Source organism: Phaenicophaeus curvirostris, chromosome Z (assembly GCF_032191515.1).
Source record: "Phaenicophaeus curvirostris isolate KB17595 chromosome Z, BPBGC_Pcur_1.0, whole genome shotgun sequence".
NCBI classification, from domain to species: domain Eukaryota; kingdom Metazoa; phylum Chordata; class Aves; order Cuculiformes; family Cuculidae; genus Phaenicophaeus; species Phaenicophaeus curvirostris.
In genome coordinates, this window is record NC_091431.1 from 63,135,024 (window position 1) to 63,155,960 (window position 20,937).

Genomic DNA, 20,937 nt, shown 5'->3' on the forward strand with positions numbered 1-20,937 from the left:
CTGTGCCAGTAATTGATTTTCCACATGCATGATCCCTTTGGTCTATACTGGCCACACACTGTTAGAGAGACATAAATTCTTGCCTAAGAATGGCATGGCTGTTCTGTGCCCCAACTTCCAAACGAAAACAATGCTGAAAAATTATGGAATACCAGAGATCTTTGTTCTGTATGGGGGCAGAAGAGCAAGTAAGGCCGTTGTGCCAGTAATACCTCCAAGTAATACACTATACCCCTCTGTCTTTATGTCTTCCCATCATGATAATAATTATAGAAACACAAAGATACTTACCTGGATTGAGTGAATGAATGTGTAGATAGCCAGAAAAAATTTGGAAATGTTATGCTCGTGCACTTTGGAACATCATGTGTTCTCTGATTTATTTCTTTTTACAAAACTGGTTGCATTGTATACTGTTTTCACTTAAAATACCACAGACAAATTCACAGACATCATTGTCCAAGTAGTTAGTTGAGGTATGTTAAGGAAGGCAGGACTTATCCCCCCTGCTTCCGTCTACTCCAGCTGACACGATTATTCTGATGCAAGTGATTAATTTAATGACTTTTATAACTTCCCAGTCCTTCTCACAAGACATTCTCTTCCATTAGATGATAACTGCTAGCTGAAAGTGTTGCTTAATGAACCCAAACACCCTCACCTCTTTTGTGAGAAAAACAGTGGATTGTCTGGGGCGGCTGTAATGTTAAATGCTGTAATATCCCAGTCAGTGGGGATTTTTAACCATCTAATTATACATCCAAAATGAGCTGGCAGCTTTGCAGTAGCTGAATCAATGAAGTTGCAAATATTTATTCTTTTAGTATTTTGTGGATATCAGTATGAATTTATGGATTTTAATTTGAATGAACTTAACTAGGCTGAACATTTGTTCTTTTAATTTTTAAAGTTCCTCCCTCGCTGCCTTTACGCATTTGTTTTTGACCACGCATCTGTAAGATGGTATTTGAAGTGTGGAAGCCCTGCTATATCAAAGCCTTGTTGTATAAAATGGCCAGAAATTCCTGAAATCTGATTCGTTTGTTGGCTTTGAATTTGTGTGAAGCTTCTATTCCATAGCTTTTGAAAGAAATTCTAAATCACAAAAAAAGCAGTAATGTAAAACTATTTTTATTGAAAATACATCTACAAAGTAATGTTTCTCAGTCCACTCTGGGTGCATGCCAATGCAGAACCAATGAGGGATGGGGAAGGGAATCTTTCTATAATACCTGATTTCCATAAGAAACAAAGTTAGTGTAAAAAAAAGATCACATTCTTTGTGACACAACTCATTTTTCTCAGCTGATGTCATAGAAAGACAGCCTTTTATATTGTCTTTGCAATGTATTTTCAAATAAAACCTTAACAAAAATTTAAATTGTTATTCCATAAATTCTACAGTTAATATTTATACACACATTCTGAATACAGTATCTATATAAAAATATCTCTAATTACATATCAGAAAATGCCTGTCTGTATCCTAGATTTGCATTCTCTTAGCCCTCCCCCACCATACTTGTTTTCTTTCATTCAGAGGTTCATTTAGAGCTTTGTGGGTTTGACTGCTCAATACTCCGTATTAAGCCTTGCTCACTTCATTCACTAGAGAGTTCCTGCTTGTATTGTCTGGGTTGCTCAAAGGGAGAAGATGGGAAGGAGTGTTCAGTCCTAAAAAAACAGTCTTGCCTGGGAAAAGATTTGGCTTCAACTAACATGCTGACATTTTCACTACAGTTATTTGTACACCGTGTTAATATTCTTTTAGTGATGGAAGCGATATATTGAATATTATTTGAGCAGCAACTAGGACATTGCAAGGGAACTCTTAATTTCTGTCATCAGTTTTTTTTGGTGGGGGAGGGAGAAAGAAGACAACCGACATTTGTAACAACAACAAAAAATCACTCAACACTATTGTGCCTGTCATTTTTTATCCCCAAATGTAACTGCATTATAAAGTTTTCCAGTTTAACCTCTATGATAATACAAGGCAAAAAGGAAAAAATATGTATTTTGTATTTCTAGAAAAGGGTTTCAACAGGGAACAATCTTGAAATGAACAAAAAAAGCCACAGGATTACAAGTGCATTGTCTCCCTTTTTTCATTCTTTCCTTATCTATCCCCTGAAAGAAACCTAATATATTGCGCTTTAAAATCCTTTCTAATTAAAATTTCAACATTTATTATAGTATTTACTATTTTGCAATTTATGGTTTTTTTTTCCTAGTAAAAAGTAAAAAAGCACCCATTAGTTTTCTTTTCTAAAGGGTTATTTTTTCTTTTTAAGATGCTACTGATAAACACACAATGATTTTGAAATTTCACATTGAGACAATGGAGCCTTCTTCTCCAGATGGAAAAAATGTAAATCCAGCTAACAGCTCTATAACTTACCAGTGGGATGACCAAGCACTGGGGAAGTTTCCAATCAGAAAAGCTCCTGTTGCTATCAGGGATTCAGAGTTAGAATTCAGTCCCTTTAGGATCTGAGCATCTCACCTGTCTACATGTTGTGCAGAAGGCTGTCACTGCCTTCTACTCTTATTGCTTACTGAGGAGATAATTGGCATACCCAGAGCATGCTGAGTTTTTCCAAACAGAGATGAAGACAGATTTTCTGTGCCAGCCTCGGGCCTTGCTCCTACAAGCACTTACACACAAGAATTTTTCAGCTGTTTTGTGATGCTGGAATTAAGTGGGCAAATACAGATTAGAGGTACATACATACATATATAAATGTTTGTAAGTCAGTGAGACCTGACTATGCTAATTTTTTGTCAAGATCAGCTGAGGCTAAAGAAAAAAACTGTGTCTAGATAAAATAATTTTCTCAGAAATATTTCAACTCAGCTGATAAAAGTGCTGGTTTTGTTTTTCTTCTTTATTTCTTTATTTATTCTTTAATGTCCTTTTTATTGTCCTGCTAGTATTTGAACAACAATATAACATTAGAAAAAAAATCATATAAAAAAGAAAAAATCCTATTAATTTACTTAGCTGGATGCAGTTATCAAGTTAGAAGTACTGATTGTGTGTTTATAGGTGTTTGGAGTTTTGCAACAAGTATTTAAAAACAAATAGAAATGTCTGTCGTGTGTTTTAACTTTCCAGTTCATAATATAAAAAAAAAAGTTCAAGGGGTGAGTAAGATTTGCACAGATTTTTGTTTTTAATTAACAGTCTCTTTTTTTATGTTCTGTTAGCAGATCTCTAGCAGGACCGGCATTTTTGCCTGTTAATTTTTTTAAGTTGGAAGCCAACAAATACCATGATCACTGCTAATTTGGAGTATATTTTCATTAATTCTTTCCAGTGCTAGCATAAAGGGAGAAAATAAGGAATAAGTGAAGTCGGTAAATTTGAGATACAAATGACTGGAAAAAGTACATGTTTTCTACACTTGTAGTGTTGGACTCATGCTTTCTTTACCCTACATCTTGGTTTCACTGTCTAATGGTTTCTCACTCTCATTTTCTTGTGAGATCAGTTGATATGGTTTCTTCATTTCATTCTCCTCTATCACAGAATTACCCATCTCAGCATCCTTGTTCTTCAGCTCATGACGTGATAAATGTTCAACAATTCCTGCTCCGATGGAGTCTCCCAAGACATTGGTAGTGGTACGGAGACGATCCCTAAGGAGAATCAGCAAGTTAGCCTTGATTTTACCACTTGTTCAGGGAAGCATGCAGACTAGCTGTTAAAATGGCCTTAAAACAGAAACTAGATGACTTGGTTATTTTATGTATATCCATTTATCTGAACTGTTAATGCCACAATTTCTTCTACAGAAATTAACAGATATATTAGGATTCGAAGTCACAAAATGTGTTAATACCCTTGGAGACTTCATAGCAAGAAACTGCTGTGTGATGAGGATGACAAACGGAGCATTTGGCAGATGCTTCTTGGAGGCAGTTCTATACTCTGGTGATCTGGGTTTATACCCCCTGAACATGTAAGACAATAAGAATCTGTCTTCTTAGGGTCTTTTCCTTCCTAAGCATAAATTATGGTCAGTAATTTAGGGTGGAATTCTGCTGAAATAATTAAAATTAAGCTAACAGTCCAGTGCTCATAGATGGCTCCATGCAGGTGTAGGAGCCAGCTTGACCAGGCTTGACTGGCATCGTTATTCAACAGGCACTCACCTACATAAGGCTGTGGGCATGTGGTTAGATAATAATTTGAAGACATTATGTTGTGATAACAACACAAGCTATTTCTTGTAGGGATCACTTAAGAAGGCTGAAGGGTAAAAGCCCCTGGGTTAGGCAAATTAGAGTTTGGAGGAAACTTCTGCTTTTGATTTAGTTCCTGGACTAAGGGATTACCCCATATATCCACAGGTGTCAGTCAGTCTTCTAGACAGAGGAATGGAAAAACTGTAGTGGCTGGATAACAGAGTAACACAACTGTGTCCATGGGGTAAACGTATGAACCTTTCCTAGATTAGATAGTCAGCAATTAACTGAGTCAGATCTGAACCTGCTCTGAGCCTGATGGAAAGGTTTTCATTGCTATCCTGCAAAAAGCCAGAAAACTAAAGCAAGTCTTTGCTAATTTAATTACAGTGTGTCTACAAGTTTTCTTAGTACCCTTATGTGAGAGAAGTCATCATTAAGTAACACCCCTCACCATCTGCTCTAAGAAAACGAATAATCACAAGAAATTGTGATTCTTTTTGACATTTCTTTCCAACTGCCTTCCACAGCAAAAGAAGTGCACTACTGGATGAAGTACTTTTAGAGTGTTACTGGCTATTGGACCTTAGTGACTCCATAAAAATACTTACAAGAACCAGTCCACTGCAATGATAAGAGTGATATCATCTGTAGGCAAACCTACTGATGTAAGCACAATGACCATGGTGACCAGTCCAGCTTGAGGAATGCCCGCAGCCCCAATACTGGCAGCTGTAGCTGTAATGCTGTGCAAAGAGATGGCAAGAGCAATTAGTTGACTTCCATGATGAACTCTGTATCACCTGGCAAACTTCAAAAACAGACATGAAGGAAGAAGGCTTTTGCTTAATAGTAAATAAAAAGATGAGTACAGTCCCTTAGCAGAACACTGCATGTAGCTACAGGGGAATGTGGATCTTAATCCAAAATATTTGTGCTAAATCTTTATCCAGAACCCTTGAAACATGATTTTGTTAGGTGGTAGATGCTAAGGGCCAGACGAAACCACTATAGCTACATGCCCCTACCCATTGAGCAAACCCATTCCACAAGCTCAAACATGTTAAAAGAAAAGGTGGGAAGGTAATTTCGTCCTGGTGGATCTAATGCAAAAACTTTTATTCTCTGTCCATCTCAATATGACTTCATTCCAGGTGAAGTATCTGTCCTCTGGCAGTTGGCATTCTGCCATCAGAAAACAGAAAGCTGCCAGGAACCCTGAATCATACAGTCTAGTAACTTGATAGAAATGTGCTTGTTCACACTTGCTTTAGGAAGACTTTGTTTTGTCAGGTGATACGGCAGGGAGGAGGTCCAGTACTAATGGATGTGGAACTACTGCCTCAGAGTGTGAAGGCAGAGTTTATACTTCTGTTGAATAATATTGAATGAAGCTGGTGGTTTTTATGGAGAGATGTGCTACTTGGTGGGTTGCTTTCTGTTCTGTTTCAAAAATAATGGCCGGAGTGCTTGAAAGATATTCTCCACCTATGTTGGCTAGTGTAACAAGACATTACTGTTCCTTACACAGCTTGCTCTTCTTTATCTTGAGACCATCATAACTAGGAAAACACTACCTCTCCTAGCATTAGCGCTGTGATGCTTTTACGCTGCTGCTTTGTTCCACACATTATAAACAACCTGGCACTGATAGTAAGTGTACAGCTTCTAACAGCTGCATGGGTTCTTAAGAAAGAAAACTTTAAAGTTATTAAAAAGGGTTCTTGACTCTACTAAGTGCCATGATAGGTGTGTCTTGTTACAGTTTTTAAGAGGTTTCTGTAATGGAGAACATGTGCTATGTGGCCTCTACCGTGCAGAAGATGTAAATCATTACAGTTAGTCAGCTACCGGAGCAGTTCTTGGTTTTAGCTCTAGATGCTTTTCTTTTGTTTAATCCCCTGCATAAGAGCAAGAAGGATTCATCACAGAGTTGCTTTTATTAGATACAGGTAATAATAAGTATTAGATAAAGGTAATAATAGTTTCTGTACCTGATTGTGATAATCTGCCCAAAGTTCAGGTCAAAGTTGTTAACCTGTGCAATGAAAATTGCAGCCAAAGCCTCATATAAAGCAGTTCCATCCATATTGATTGTAGCACCAACTGGGAGTACAAATCTTGTAACACGTTTGTCCACTCCATTTATTTCTTCTAGACACTTAAATGTAACAGGTAGAGTTGCCGAACTGAAATAATAACAAAAAATAAGGTATTATATGTAAAAATCATACAGAGAGGGAATGAAAAGACTGTCACACATTGTAGTGACAGGAGAGATTGTTATGAGATCTATGTGATATACCAGAGTATTTAAATAAGATAATGTTAATGCTGAATTTAAATACTTCTAATGATGGATGTTCTCCTAGTGCTCTTAGAATGCTTTTCCAATGGCTAATTACTGTCACTGCCTATGTGGTCTCTATTCTGAACCACACTAACTTCAGTATTTTGTCATTATTCCTGCTTCATATTTTTTATGTCATAGAGGTATGGTTGTGTCACCCCAAAGCATCATTTTCCTGAGTTATATAAATTGGGTTATTGAAGTCTTCAGTAAACTTCTCTTGTATTTGCTGGCTCAGCTGGAAAGGGCATTTCCATAGAGGATTACATTTACTGTTTGTGGGTTAACACCAGCAGGTAGCTAAGCACCACACAGTTGCTTGTTTACTTGCCCCGACATCCTGAGTAAGGCAGGCAAAGAGGAATGCTAGACTAAAAGTGGGAAAATGGTTGAGACTAATAGATATATATATACACACACATATATAATAGAGAAGTGTGAGTGGAAGATGAATGAAAAAACCAAAACAAAACAGGTGAGGCAATCACTCACCACATCCCCCAGGTAGACCAATGCCCAGTCAGTCCTAAGTGAAAAATGGCTGGCCTTCCTAAAATCCCCTCTTTTCCCTTTTTATTGCTGAGCATGTTGTTATATGGCATAAGATATCTCTTTGGTTAGCTCAGGTCATCTGTCAGGCTGTGTGCGCTCCCAGCCTATTCTGCACCTCTCAACTACTCACTGCAGGGGCAGAGGGCAGAGTGAGAAAAACAGAGACGGCTTTGATGCAGTGCAAATACTGTTCAGCAATAGCTGGAATATCAGTATGTGATCAGCACTGCTCTGGTCATAAATCTGAAACGTGGCACCATAAGAGCTGCTATGAGGAAAGCTGAGACTGTCTCAACCAGGCCTCACGCACTACTTTATCTTGTTCCCCTGCTGCTACATCCAAATATGATATAAATGATAATTTCACTTAAAGACTAACCCAACTCAACATTGTGCCTTCATATTCGACAGGAGTGCCCATTCAGCTCACATGACACCAAGTCCATTTTCAGAGACATTTCCTCAGAAAGAAAGACAAAGTGGCCATTTTCTGAGAGCTGCCTAGGTTCTTTGTTCTGAAAGATCTATCTCAACATCTGGTCACATCAAAGTAAAGAGGTTTTTCAAGCCCCAGCAACCCAGATTGCTCTGTCTCAGTGAACTCTTCATCAGTAACTACTTAACAGATTTTCATGTCTTTGCAAACTTCATCAATATTAATGAAATAAATTACTGGTAAAATGGAAAATAAAGAAGAGCTGTGGAAGACTGGGCTAGAAAAATCTCTTTCATGACTCTCAACTTACAGTTGTATTTTAAACAGCTTTTAAATCTGCTACTGTGCCCTCCTTCATCAATCTAGGTTCTTACACAGAATCTTGAGTAGCGCCAAGTGGAATGTCTTAGAGAAGCTGGAATATATCTTCAAGACAATTACTGCTACCCACTAAAGTTGTAGCTTTATTTTGCTTTCTCTTAAGCTATGCTGACTGGCATTAGTTTTGTTATCTTCTTTAAAAATCATTATTAATCAAATTCCCTTACAGGCATTCTACAAATTCGTGAAGATTGATATCAAAATGTCAAATGTGAAATTAGTAATTGTCTGTCAAAATACTGTCATAATTTTTTTTAAGTCCTCAAGAGTTTATTTAAGTTGTACAAAACTTAATCAGATTCTACATTAATGGTTGCAATGAGTTTCTCATCCAGCTCTTCAAAATATTTCCAAACACCTGGGTCTTGAATTTGGTAATGTCAACTGTCTGACTTAAAACAAATATATTAAAATGAAAGGGTATATGGTATTGAAATAATAGAATCACAGAATGGTTTGGATTGGAAAAGATCAAACCATTCTATGATTCTCTGATTCAAATGCATAAAATGTATATTTAATTACAATAATGTTTCCTTTCATCATAGATGCAAATACTTTTTTTTATTCATATGACATACCTATGAATTCACCAACAAAGAGCAAAAGTGGCATTTAAGTTGCAGGTTGTACATCCATCACTGGCTACCAGGATCTTGAACACAGAACGTCAGCTAACAATAAAGGCACTCAAGATGTCTCAGAATCCCCTCTGAACTATCCTGCTTGCAGCTCCATTTTACCATCCTTTCCCAGCTGCATCCTTTACCAGGAAGCCAGTAAAAACTACTTAAAATCTCAAACACCAAGGCTAATCAAAGTCACAAGGGTTCTGGCCATACACTTTACATCACTAAATATCTTTGTTCAGGGATATTTGTAGAAAACAGACTTTAGGTCAATGCAATAATTATAATAATCATCTCTGTTAGAAAGCAGCAAAATTGAAGTAAGATGCCCAAGTGAATACCTGAATAGAGAGCTAACCAATTATATTAGACAAATTTGTTTCTCAAAGCAGTAATATTATAAAGCAAATATAGCCTTAAAATATTGTATTATACCTGGAAGATGTTCCCAGAGCTGTGACTAATGCCTGGATTAAGCCTCCAATAAATACCCAGGGGTTCTTACGAGTGATTACGAAGTAGAGGAGAGGTAGGACAATGACAGCATGAATTAGCAAACCAATGATAACCGTTACAGTATACATGGCAAGTTGACCACCAATCACACCCATGTCTTCCATCTCAACAATTTTTCCAGCAATCAAGAAAAGGATTCCAAGTGGAGCATACCTGCAAAGAAATCAAATCAGTATTGTACTGAACAAAGTAGAAATTAATTTCCTCATCTGTACCTTTTGTATGTATAAGCATACATGAATGTGGGATTTCACTGTTAGTACGACTGAGTTTATTCAGAAGTAGTTTGAGAGTTTAACTCTTAACAGTTTAGCCTGGACTAAAACACAGGAGTGTTCTGTTGGATTCAGAATCTGGAAAGGATTTGAACATGTGTAGCATGCCTCCACACCTGTAGGGAGATAAGCTTGCTTTGAAATTCAAGCATCACTGAAAAGCTAGTTTAGCCAAGTCTGTTACAATTCTGTCTCTATGAATACAGACTCCACTGGCATCGTAGCAGATTATGCGAAGTGCCCATTTCTATTATCTTGCCAGTGCTGTTTCCCATGTTCTTTGGGAAGGAACCCACACAGAAGGCTGACAACTTCTGATGATTTCAAGATGCTTCTGGCCACATCCCATTTTATCCAGCGGGGCATTGGATAAATACTTGAGCATGAAGCCATCTGTGTGACAGAAGTTAGCTGCATTGTGAAGCAGAAACAAAGGTGGTATGTTCTGCTTCCCACTGGCAAGCACAGCTACAGATGACGAAGGAGCTAGTGATGAGCACAAAACTCTAGTATAATTCTGCTGCAGCTGGACTTTCAGTATAGCCTTATTTCTACATGTTCGCTCAGGTTTTCACACTATGTAACCATGGAACAAAATTTATGCAGCATCTGTCTCAGTCACAATTTAAGCCATTAAATCTGTGTAGAAAGTTCTCTGAAGTAACAATTCATTTACTGCTTTATTATCTTAAACAGTCTGGTAAAGAAGAAAAAAAGGTTATTGCTTTGTATAGATGTTTCCTGGCACAATAGAATTCTAGTTACTGGAGAAAATATACTTATTTTTAGTTTTGTGTCTAGAACTGCAACATGTGTGTGTGTGCTCTCTTGGAGCTGATTTATTTGGTTGGTTCTTTGTTTGTTTTCTACAGTAAAGAAGGCAACAAGAAAAAAATTATTTTCATAATTAACCTTCTGCCTGCGAAATAATAGATCTTCATTGCTGAAAAGACTTCACAGGTAAAGTTTAAGAGAAAAAGTATTGTTTTTACTTGCCTATTGAACATTAAAGAAAGTAAGAAAATCATGTGTATGAGTAAACAATGCAGTTACTGTGCAAGGACATATGAATATGCTACCAAGCTGCAGGAACGAGTTCTATTGGGAATGAATGTGTAGAAATAAGATTATAGAAAAAGTTGACGGTTTTCTTTAGTGAAGCCAAATTAGGATATAAGGAAACTTTGGTATCATACTGTTGTGACTGATATCTTTATGAAAACATATTATAGCTCTGTATAATCTTAGCAAGTTCTGCCATAGACCTTGAATTTTCAAAAGCTGCACACACTGAAAGAGTATGTATGTTTTGGCAAATTATTGACTTACAGAATTACAGTTATTTGGTTCATTTATGAAAAAAGCTAATAGGTAATTAAGATCCTATTGCCAGACTTCCTGTCAAACAGACCCTACCTACGCAGTGCCTGACTGCTTTGAAAAAATATTGTTAGCAACTTAAAACGGGATTTATCAAAGAGGCACTTACCACATGATTAGAGCTACCAATCGCATGATAGCCTCATTAAGGCTATCAAAGAAGTCTTTTAATGCCTGACCTTGTTCCTTCATGCTTCCAATCACCAGGCCAAAGCTTATTGAGAAAACCACCAAGCCAAGGGCATTCACTCCATTTACAGAACCTGCAACAGGCACTATTTCCTCTTTCATTCGGGTGAGGGTTTCCATTGCTTCTGACACATTGCTTATTATGGAAGCCACTGTGGATGTGTCATTGGGTGGAATATCAACTTTAAACATTCTCTTTTCATAGTTAGTTTTGAACTGTCGAAACAAAAATATAACAAAAATAGGAATTCTGTGAATTATGGCAAACAAAGGTAAAACCCACGCATTAAACTATTAATTACTGCTCTAGTATATTTGAATTCTTTGTGTAAAGTTTGTCCATAAATTGTACTGTGATGAATACCTGGCTTTCCTGAAAGCAACAGAAATCCATATTACCTTTATTTTCCTAAACTTTCACCTTTAGCTTCCAGAACTCATTTTCTTACAAATATGTTAAAATTAAAGTTGAGTTAATAAGTAAAACTTATGAGTTTTGTGACAAAATTATTGATTCTTATTTTGCATTTTTATAAACTGCTAGTTTTCCTAATAATGTATTTCCAACTGTTTCTAGTGAAAATATTTTCATGTGCTCTGGAGTTTTGTTAGTTTTTCTTCTTCTTTAGAAACATGACTTATTATTAGAATTACTAGAATAAATTAGAAAAAAATAGACTGAAAGTAATTTAAATATAACATACTTTTCTTCCTTTTCCTTTTCTTTCCATTTTCCTCTTCCTCTTCCATTAGTTTTCTATGCTTTGTCATAACAAATCACTACTATTCTTAATTAAGAAAAGGGTTCTGCCTTAAGTGGCTACATTATGGAAGGGGCAAATAAACTTCAAAATCTCAATATGCTCCTAAACTTCTACTTTGAAAACCAGTCATCATCACCTGACACTTTTTCAAAGAGAAATGTATGTCCTCTGTATCTAAAGTCCAGGCTAGTAAAATATTTCTCATCTCCTTCAGGGTGCTAAATATCCTCTCAAAGAAATGGCATACTGATGTCAAGATTATTCAGCATCTTTGGATTTTTATTCCTTTGAGATTGTTGCACACTCCAAAAGTTTTTGAGTGAAATGCAATACTCACAAATGAGATGAAAAACCTGAATATCAGCCTCTATCAAAACTGACTTAATTTTCTGTTATTTTCGCACCTAAATAGTTTTGTGCACTCCCACATATTTACTGTATCCCTCTGAAAGCTTTAAGTCTTTCAGAATTTACAGTAAAACTTGCTTAAAGGAGATTTATGGAAAGGTTTTGAATAAGATGTAGCAGCACAAATCTCTGTAGAGGGCAAATATTCTTGACTTTTAAAAGAAATCTGTCAAAATGTTTTAAGATTTGGATGTAGTTAGGGAAGACACCTGAACTGTTCAGCTTGCTGGCACAGAAAAGCCCAGTTCCACTCCATCACCCGCTCACATCCAACCTGTGATAGTTTCCTCTTTGTCAGTTCTCATTTTATTTCTCAAGAGCCAATTCTACTTTTTAAACTGGCAGGAAACTTACCAAGAAAAAAGATGCCATTTTGGTGTAAAGGCTATGGAGGTGAATCAGCTCACTAACGAGTAATGCCACAGAGGGCAAAACACTGAGACTGGAACCACTCAGACAGGGAAGGAGGGATGGGGTTGCCTCTTTAAGTGATGGAGATGCATTAGAGTGGAAATGGAAATTTTCTAGAAGTTCTCACTAAAGGGTTTTAATTCAGTCCTGAGAGAAATGTTAAAATACTGCCTAACACTGTACATAAACCACATTATTATTAGTAATAATAATAATAACAACAACAACAGTAACAACAATAATAATGTAAATAAGTATGATAATATTGTTATGTCTATGCTTTTATTACTGTTTTTCAGTAGAAAGGAAAACTTAGGTAATAATTCCTTAATGCTGGCTTTGTGGGCGTACAGGTTAGTCAAAGATAAAAAGAGGTATGCATAATGAGGACTGGAATTAGAACCTAATGTCCTATTGAATTGCTTATTCATTTCCTACTTTTCCTAAACACATCATAACTCTCTTTGTCCTGATTCTCCTCTATTGCATCCCTACCTACATGTCAAAAGTAAGACATGAAATGGCTGTTAGGCAGTGTTAGATAAGTGCTGCTTGGGCTGTTGGCTGCTGCCTTTTCATAGAATCGTAGAATCACCAGGTTGGAAAGGACCCACTGGATTATCGACTCCAACAATTCCTGTCAATCACTAAACCATGTCCCTCAGCGCCTTGCCCACCCATCTTTTAAACACCTCCAGAGAAGGTGACTCAACCACCTCCCTGGGCACCTTGTGCCAGTGCCCAATGACCCTTTTCGTGAAAATTTTTTTCCTGATGTCAAGCCTGAACCTCCCCTGGTGCAGCTTGAGGCCATTCCCTCTTGTCTTGTCACTTTGGAGAAGAGGCCAGCTCCCTCCTCTCCACAACCTCCTATCAGGTAGTTGTAGAGAGCAACAAGGTCTCCCCTCAGCCTCCTCTTCTCCAGGCTAAACAACCCCAGCTCTCTCAGCAACTCCTCGCAAGACTTGTTCTCCAGCCCCTTCACCAGCTTCGTTGCTCTTCTCTGGACATGCTCCAGAGCCTCAACATCCTTCTTGTGGTGAGGGGCCCAGAACTGGACACGGGATTCGAGGTGCAGTCTCACCAGTGCCGAGTACAGAGGGAGAATAACCTCCCTGGACCTGCTGGTCACGCCGTTTCTGATCCAAGCCAAGATGCCATTGGCCATTTTGGAACAGGATGTGACCTAAGTCATAAATTTTTTTATTATTTTTTTTTTTATTGTTCTGATTCTGGAATTCTGTCCCAGCAGCAAGACGCCTTTTGTTTTTCATTAGTTGAGTCTCTTTAAGGGTATGATATGGATTTTAGGAACTCACTTTGCAAAGTTTGTTTCCATTTGTGCTACTAGACTGGTACACAGAGATTCGGATTTCTCTGTTGACTCACACTTAAGTATTCAGGAACCTTACAAGGGAGAACAGTTCTTCCTAGAACACCTTCCAGAGCAGTGGAAAAACGGTTTATTTATAGCAATAGTCAAAATGGGAATATGAGCAACAGGATTCAGAGCAGCTTCATTTGATATGGGATAGTCACTTGAGCTAGTCTTTATTTCATTATTGCTAAACGAGGTTAAGCATAACTCTGTGGATGTGTCTGTCTTCCTTCACCCACAACTGTCTATCAAAAGTCATGAGAAGGTTCCTCCTGAAGCAAATATGGGAAATGCAAAGTTATCTACGAAGGAAAAAGTATAGTCTGAGCTTTATTCTTGTTAGTGGTTTTTCAGACAACAGTAAAGGCAAAATACAGGTTTGATGACCACCACAAAACAAACTTTCTGTGTATGGAACAGTGAAAAAGCCAACTGTTTGTAGAAGTGGCAGGATGAAAGACTATATTCGGGATGATAGAAAATGTCAAAGGTTTTGAAACAGATGATGCAATAGCAGAGCTCATTATTACTGCTCTGCAAAGAAACTGGTGAGAAGAGATCATTTTGTGAACTTTTACAAGATTCCTACTTTCAGGCAGACCTCTATCTTGGTGGGAATTAAGAGTTACCAGCTGTTCCTTTAGCTCAAACTGACATTTTAACAGCAGACTGTGATTCTGCAGATCCTCATTCTTTTGTAACATTTAGTTATTGAAGACATCAGGCAAAGAAAAACTGCTCATAGAACAGACTGTAGGTTTAAGGGTCTCAGAAGAGCTGATCACATTTTACTGGAAGTCCATAGACCTAATCTGTGATGGGCTAGACAACACTGCTGAAGTCCTGCCATTTCTGAGTTTTGTCTCCAGGCAGATGTATTTTGCCTGGTAAGATTCTAGACGTAAAATATTCAGTTTTTCCTGAAGTTCATGCACAGAGAACAAATTAGGAACAAGGTAAATATTACTTGGAGCATATTAATACTAATAGCTTTCTATAAACAACCTTAACTGAAAGCAGAATATAAAAGTAATGGCATTTCTGGACCTTTTTAAAAGACACATTGCTAATGAACAACTTCAAAAATAATTTGAATGGAATTATTTCATCATGAAATAGGCAATATCATTAATTATCAGTATAATACTTTATTACATAATAGAATCAGTTATTTACACTTATGCTATTATTTTGCTTTCATTAGTGATACAAGATACCCAGAGTCATTTGACTTGAATAGTTTACTCGATTTTTTAAGAAGCAGCATTATCACATGGTAATAGCATACTTAGTGGTTAACTTGCAGACAAGTTAATCACGTGGGTAACTACTCTGAAAACTTACGATTTACTTGCAGTACTTTGAGATAGTATAATTAGCACTGTCTGTGCTAAGTCTGGATCATGATCTAGTTTTTAGTGAACGATGATTTTAAAAGTAACAATTTTCACAGATTCACTAGGTTGGAAAAGACCTCCAGGACCATCGGGTCCAAAAGCAAGCCTAAAAAAGTGAAATGAAAATAAGGCAGTGATAACCTGCCTAATTAATTTTGTCTTTTCTTTCCATATGGACATGTGTGAAAGCTTTTTAAGTTTCCTGCAGAAGAGATGCTGACACAGGTTGAAATATCTCTTAACTTGCCAAAATTATCAAAACAAATAGGCAGCATATATAAATTAGTATTCATGTCAGGATGTGTGATGAACACTTCCAATCTCCTTGACAAGAGTGAGTTCAGGAAAGAATATTTAATTTAAAATAGCTCAGAAAAAATGAAGTTACCAGATGCACCTTTCCAGTTCTTTAAGCTTCAGCTGGCATCAAGTTCTGCCTACTCACAACATAATGACCATTCGCTGATTGTTAGACTGAATTTTTTTTCCTCCTGATGTCCCAAGTTCACTTGTGTTTCTTTTACCTTTTGATATATCCCCAGAGCTCAGCACAAAGAACAAATAGTTAAAAAGCATTATCTGTTTAACCAGCAGCCTGCATATGACTGCTTACCTCCAGGCTCAATAGCATTTTAGAATTTAGCAAAGAAAGAGAAATGAGGAGATAATAACCAGAGGTGAAAAATAAATCCATAGATTTCCTTAGATATCCTTAAACTGGGTGTGGATATAGTGGAATAGAGAAAATATTGAATAAAGTAATGTAGCTTTATCTGCAGCCAGTCTTTCCAGAACCTCCTGTTAAGAATCATGAAAGGACCCAAATGATCAGTGCATAGTGAAGGCAGCAACATATATGTCATATGGAAATAACCAGCATCACAAAGTATGCTGTTTGGACTAGCATTCTGCTATTTCTAGCGATCCCCATCTGCCTCTGATTTAATTGGAGGAGGTCCTGATAGAGATAGGGTGCCAAGACAATTTTGGACTTTCACAAGGAGGGAGGGAGTAATTGGCGAAAGAACAAAGTGAAGCTAAAGACCAGCATTTTCCAGATTATTCTTCTTAACATGACCTGCTGGGCAAGGGTAGCTCTTTGTCCCCATAGACTTTCCTGGGGCATGGTGCTGAATGCCATCTGAAGCGGCTCTGAAAGACTGAAGTGGTTCTGCCAATTCTCCGGTGAAAGGTTTGAGTGGAAGGATTTCCTTTGCTTTTCTCTGGGATCTCTTTCTCTCCTACACTGACTCCTCCTGACTTCTGGGGTCCAAAATGTAGGCTAAGGGGTATTTTGTTCCACCACTCCTGTTTCTGGGGCAGAAAATGTGCAAAGATATACAAAGAAGAGAATAAGATGCAAGAGGAGGCAGTTTTGTTTGCCTCACAGACTTGCTGTGAAACAAGAACAGGAAAAGGAATCCAAAGGACCAGAAGACTGAATGAGGAGCAGTAGAAAATTAAGGACGATCTTCCCTAAATAAGCCCTAAGGTTCATGACTCTTCTCCTAGCAGCAATCCTAGGAAATCTTCCCAACTCCATCTGAAAGCACCTTGGTTAACCTCTCCACATAGCTCCCTTTCATTTTTGAGGAAAGCAATTCTCCATCCAGAAAACTAACCTTACTTCAATAAAATGAGTTATGTGAAGGGAAGTACACTTTTCCACATCTTGGTGTTACAAAATTTGAATAAGAGTTGATCTTTTGAGATGAAAATCTTCGGAAATTATAGTTGTTCTTATGTGTTGGTGGAGTTGATTTGGGAAGTGCTCGCTGTTGATGGGGAAAGTAACAGGTTCAAAACTTGCTGAGAGTAGTTACACAGTCACTAGAGGACCTGTCTGCTGGCCGTGGTTATAGAGAAAGAAAAGCCGTCCAGCTGGTTCCAGGGCAAATCTCTGTCAGGAAAGAAACCACTTAAGAATGCTATAAGACAGAATGTGAGCACCTAATACATCACAAGATGTGATTTGAATGTGGAGTGTATATGTCAATGATGGCTTCCAGGTGTGCAAAGATACGCATCGGTATTATGCCTTTGAGTGTGGAAAACTGTGACTAGTAGTCTGTTTTGTGTTTGGGCCAGCAAACATATTACAGAAACAGGTTAATGCCAGATAGATCATCCTTCTCCATAAATCTTCAGAGAAATATACAAGAAACCTGATGTAAACTTTTGAAAATAAGGTTACGATGTCATCTGGATACCTACGAATCTTACACATGCTCATTTCTCCTGTAAAATGTTTCCAATTTATCAAATCTGCTGCAAAAAAATAACTTATGCCTAAAAATCTAGGTGATTCTATAAGTCATGTTATCAGTATGACAGATTTTAAATCCTGGTGTGGCAGTAAGCATGGCTGCGCCTGAAAGTCAGAAAAATCTTTAATGAGAAATTTTCTAATTTTTGAACTATTTTTTAGAAATCCCTCTAAGCTGTAAAGCACATAAGAAATACAATATGTGTAATATAAACAAAATCTACAGGACATCTTTAATTAAGAACATAGATTTAGGACTGCTGGTTACCGAGTCAAGATTCCTGTTGCTGTTTCTTTACTGAAAGAATTTTTCAAGTTGTATCTTAAATTTCATGATGTAGTGTTCCTACGAGTCCTAACTGAAGATTTATCTGGGACCTCACCTTTTAGGTAGTTAGGGCTAAAAATCTTATTTATGCCCACATTAAGTTTGGTCATAGTGGTTTCCATTTTGTCTTGTTTTTAAATCAAGTGGCTTTTTGCTTTATGCACTGTGTTCTTTTGATAATTCCAGCAACTCTTCCCTCCGCCGTGCTCGTTTTGCATGAATCTTACTCAGAATGTAACGACCCGAATATACTTGGTATTCCAGACAGTCACATTCCTCTGGCTTTAATCCCTCCCTTGGAGTTATGTCACCTAATATATCCTAGAGCTGAATTAGAGAGGTGATAATTCTTTTTTCCTTTCTAATGATGACTTCCTATATCAAAGCAGAAATTACCATCCTAATTGTTTGTTTTACATGTGATGAAGAGTGACAAGATGATAATCAAACATGTCAATGTCTGCAAGAGCCAATTCTCTTTGCTGCTGTGACTTTATAGAATTACAGTGTGCCAGGGACATACCAACTTCTTTGAAATTTTTTAGATAACTTGATACAAAATTCTGGAACTATCTTGTCATTTGTAAACATCATTGTGTGCGTCTTACGGCAATGTCATTCATAGAAATACCAGCTGAGGTACACCAAGTCCTCCAGCAACTTATGTTGCTGTTTCCAGTAATTTTACAATCCTTGCAATAATCTTATCCCCTGCTCAAGTACATGGCTTCCTTTATATTGAAATCTCTCTTTTACAGAAGTGCAAAGTGATAGGGTCCATTGAATTTCTGTGGCATAAATAAAAATTAAAAAAAAAAGAAAGAAGAAAATGATCAGTCCGGTGGGAAAAAGGTGGAAGGTTATTCTAATACAATATATTTCAGATACCCGTGTTATTCCTTATCTTTTTTTCATGTATCTTTCATTTTCAGTTATTACAAAGCCTTTACTCTTTCCTATAAGGGACATACATTCTTCAGTACAACAGAGATTAAGATAATGGGTTGCTAACTTCTTAAATGGATTCCTAAATCTTTTGAAGCTGCAGTTTGAAAGGTATTGTGATTGCTCTCACCAGTTATAGATAATAATATAGGTAATAATAATAATTTGAAAAATACTTGCTGCTATATCTATAACTTCATGCCCTAGTTCTTTCTTTATTTTGAGATAAAGATGATATAAATTCTTTGAATTAAATTCTTTGAATTTTGTTTCTAATTTAGATATAGACTTTTGTATTTCCATATAGCTCTTCTGCATCACTGTTGTGAGTTCATAATTATCCTTACTGAAAAAAAAGCATAAAATTTGTTAGTTTTGGATGTTGGTCTAGTTGATTTTTAATCTTGACCAGATCTCTAATCTAGAAAGTCACTGCTTTTTATTGGTCTCTATTTATATAACTGAAGAAAATATTACTGTTTCTTTTCAATTCTTCTGCAAGATGTAACTCAGTTGGGCTTTGGAAAATTTTTGCTTTATCCTTTTCCTTCTTGACCTCCACATTTCAGTGTTTTTTTATTGCTACAATAATAACTGGTAAATGATATCGGTTCAAGACTGTTTGTGTGGTTCAAGATTGTCTGTGAGGTCAATATGAAGAAATTATATTATGTAAATACACGTTATAGGTTTCACTGAATCTGTACCGTCCTTCTAAAAAATAATGTAGCTGGCTACTATTATTTTCTCTGTAGAAAAACTCAGTTTAAGTCCAGGCTAATGACAGAGGAATTTGCGAAGCAATACATGGGACTCTGTCCAGTTGTGTAGGGATGAAGTCAGGAAAGTCAAGGTGCAGCTGGAGCTAAGCTTGGCAAGGGAAGTAAAGACTAACAAGAAGGGCTTCTACAGGTATGTCAAAAGAGGAAGGTCAAAGAGAACGTACCTCCAATGATGGCTGGAAATGGTGATCACGTTTCAACAGATGAGAAGGCTGAGGTACCTAACAACATTTTTGCCTCAGTCTTCACCGATAACTGCTCTCCTCACCCCTCCTGGGACATGGGACAGCAAGTTGGTGACCAGGGAGATAAATCCCTTCCCACAGTAGAGGAGGATCAGGTTTGTGAGCACCCAAGGAACCTGAACATCTCTAAGTCTATGGGACCTAACGAGATGCATCCCAGAGTCCTGAGGGAATTGCCAAGCCACTCTCCCTGATATCTGAAAAGTCATGGCAACCAGGAGAAGTCCCTGGTGAGTGGAAGAAGGATAACATTGTGCCCATTTTTAAAAAGGGCAGAAAATATGACCCTGAGAACTACTGACCTGTCAGCCTCACCTCTGTGCCTGGCAAGATCATGGAACAGATCCTCCTAGAAGATACGCTAAAGCACATGGAGCACAGGGAGGTGATTAATGGCAGCCAGCACGGCTTCACCAAGGGCAAATCCTGTATGACCAACTTAGTGGCTTCCTATGATGGAGTGACCGCAGCAGTGGACACGGGTAAATCTACTGATGTGATCTATCTAGATTTCTGTAAAGCCTTTGACACGGTCCCCCACAACATCCTCCTCTCTGAATTGGAAATATATGAATTTGATGGGTGGACGGTACGGTGGATAAGAAACTGGTTGGATGGTTGTTTTCAGAGAGTAGTGGTCAATGGCTCGAAGTCCAGATGGAGATCTGTGACTAGTGGTGTCCCTCAGGGGTCTGTACTGGGACCAGTGCTGTTTAATATCTTCTTCAATAATATTGACAGTGAGATTGAGTGTACCCTCAGCAAGTTTGCAGATGAAATCAAGCTGAGTGGTGCAGTTGTCACACCAGAAGGACGGGATGTCATCCAGAGGGACCTGGACAGGCTGGAGAAGTGGGTCTGTGAGACCCTCACAAGGTTCAACAAGGCCAAGTGCAAGGCCCTGTACCTGGGTCAGGGCAATCACCATTTTCAGTACATGATGGGGGATGATGTGATTGAGAGCAGCCCTGCAGAGAAGGACTTGGGGGTGCTGGTTGATGAGAAGCTTGACATGAGCTGGCAGGGTGCACTCACAGCCCAGAAGGCCAACTGTACCCTGGGCTGCATCAAAAGAAGTGTGGCCAGCAGGTTGAGGGAGGTGATTCTGACCCTC

At 37.8% G+C, this 20,937-nt stretch overlaps 1 protein-coding gene across 1 annotated transcript in view; it reads right to left on the reverse strand.

Moving 5' to 3' along the window:
* Nucleotides 1-2,887: 2,887 nt before the first annotated feature.
* SLC1A3 (solute carrier family 1 member 3) overlaps nucleotides 2,888-20,937 on the reverse strand; it is a 65,240-nt gene continuing 47,190 nt past the window's right edge. The window contains exons 6-10 of the mRNA XM_069880113.1: nucleotides 10,820-11,115; nucleotides 8,975-9,208; nucleotides 6,186-6,380; nucleotides 4,803-4,937; nucleotides 2,888-3,642 (exon numbers count right to left, since the gene is read on the reverse strand). Coding sequence (XP_069736214.1) covers nucleotides 3,438-3,642; nucleotides 4,803-4,937; nucleotides 6,186-6,380; nucleotides 8,975-9,208; nucleotides 10,820-11,115 — 1,065 coding nt within the window. The 3' untranslated portion in view covers nucleotides 2,888-3,437. The remainder of the gene's footprint in view (nucleotides 3,643-4,802; nucleotides 4,938-6,185; nucleotides 6,381-8,974; nucleotides 9,209-10,819; nucleotides 11,116-20,937) is intronic.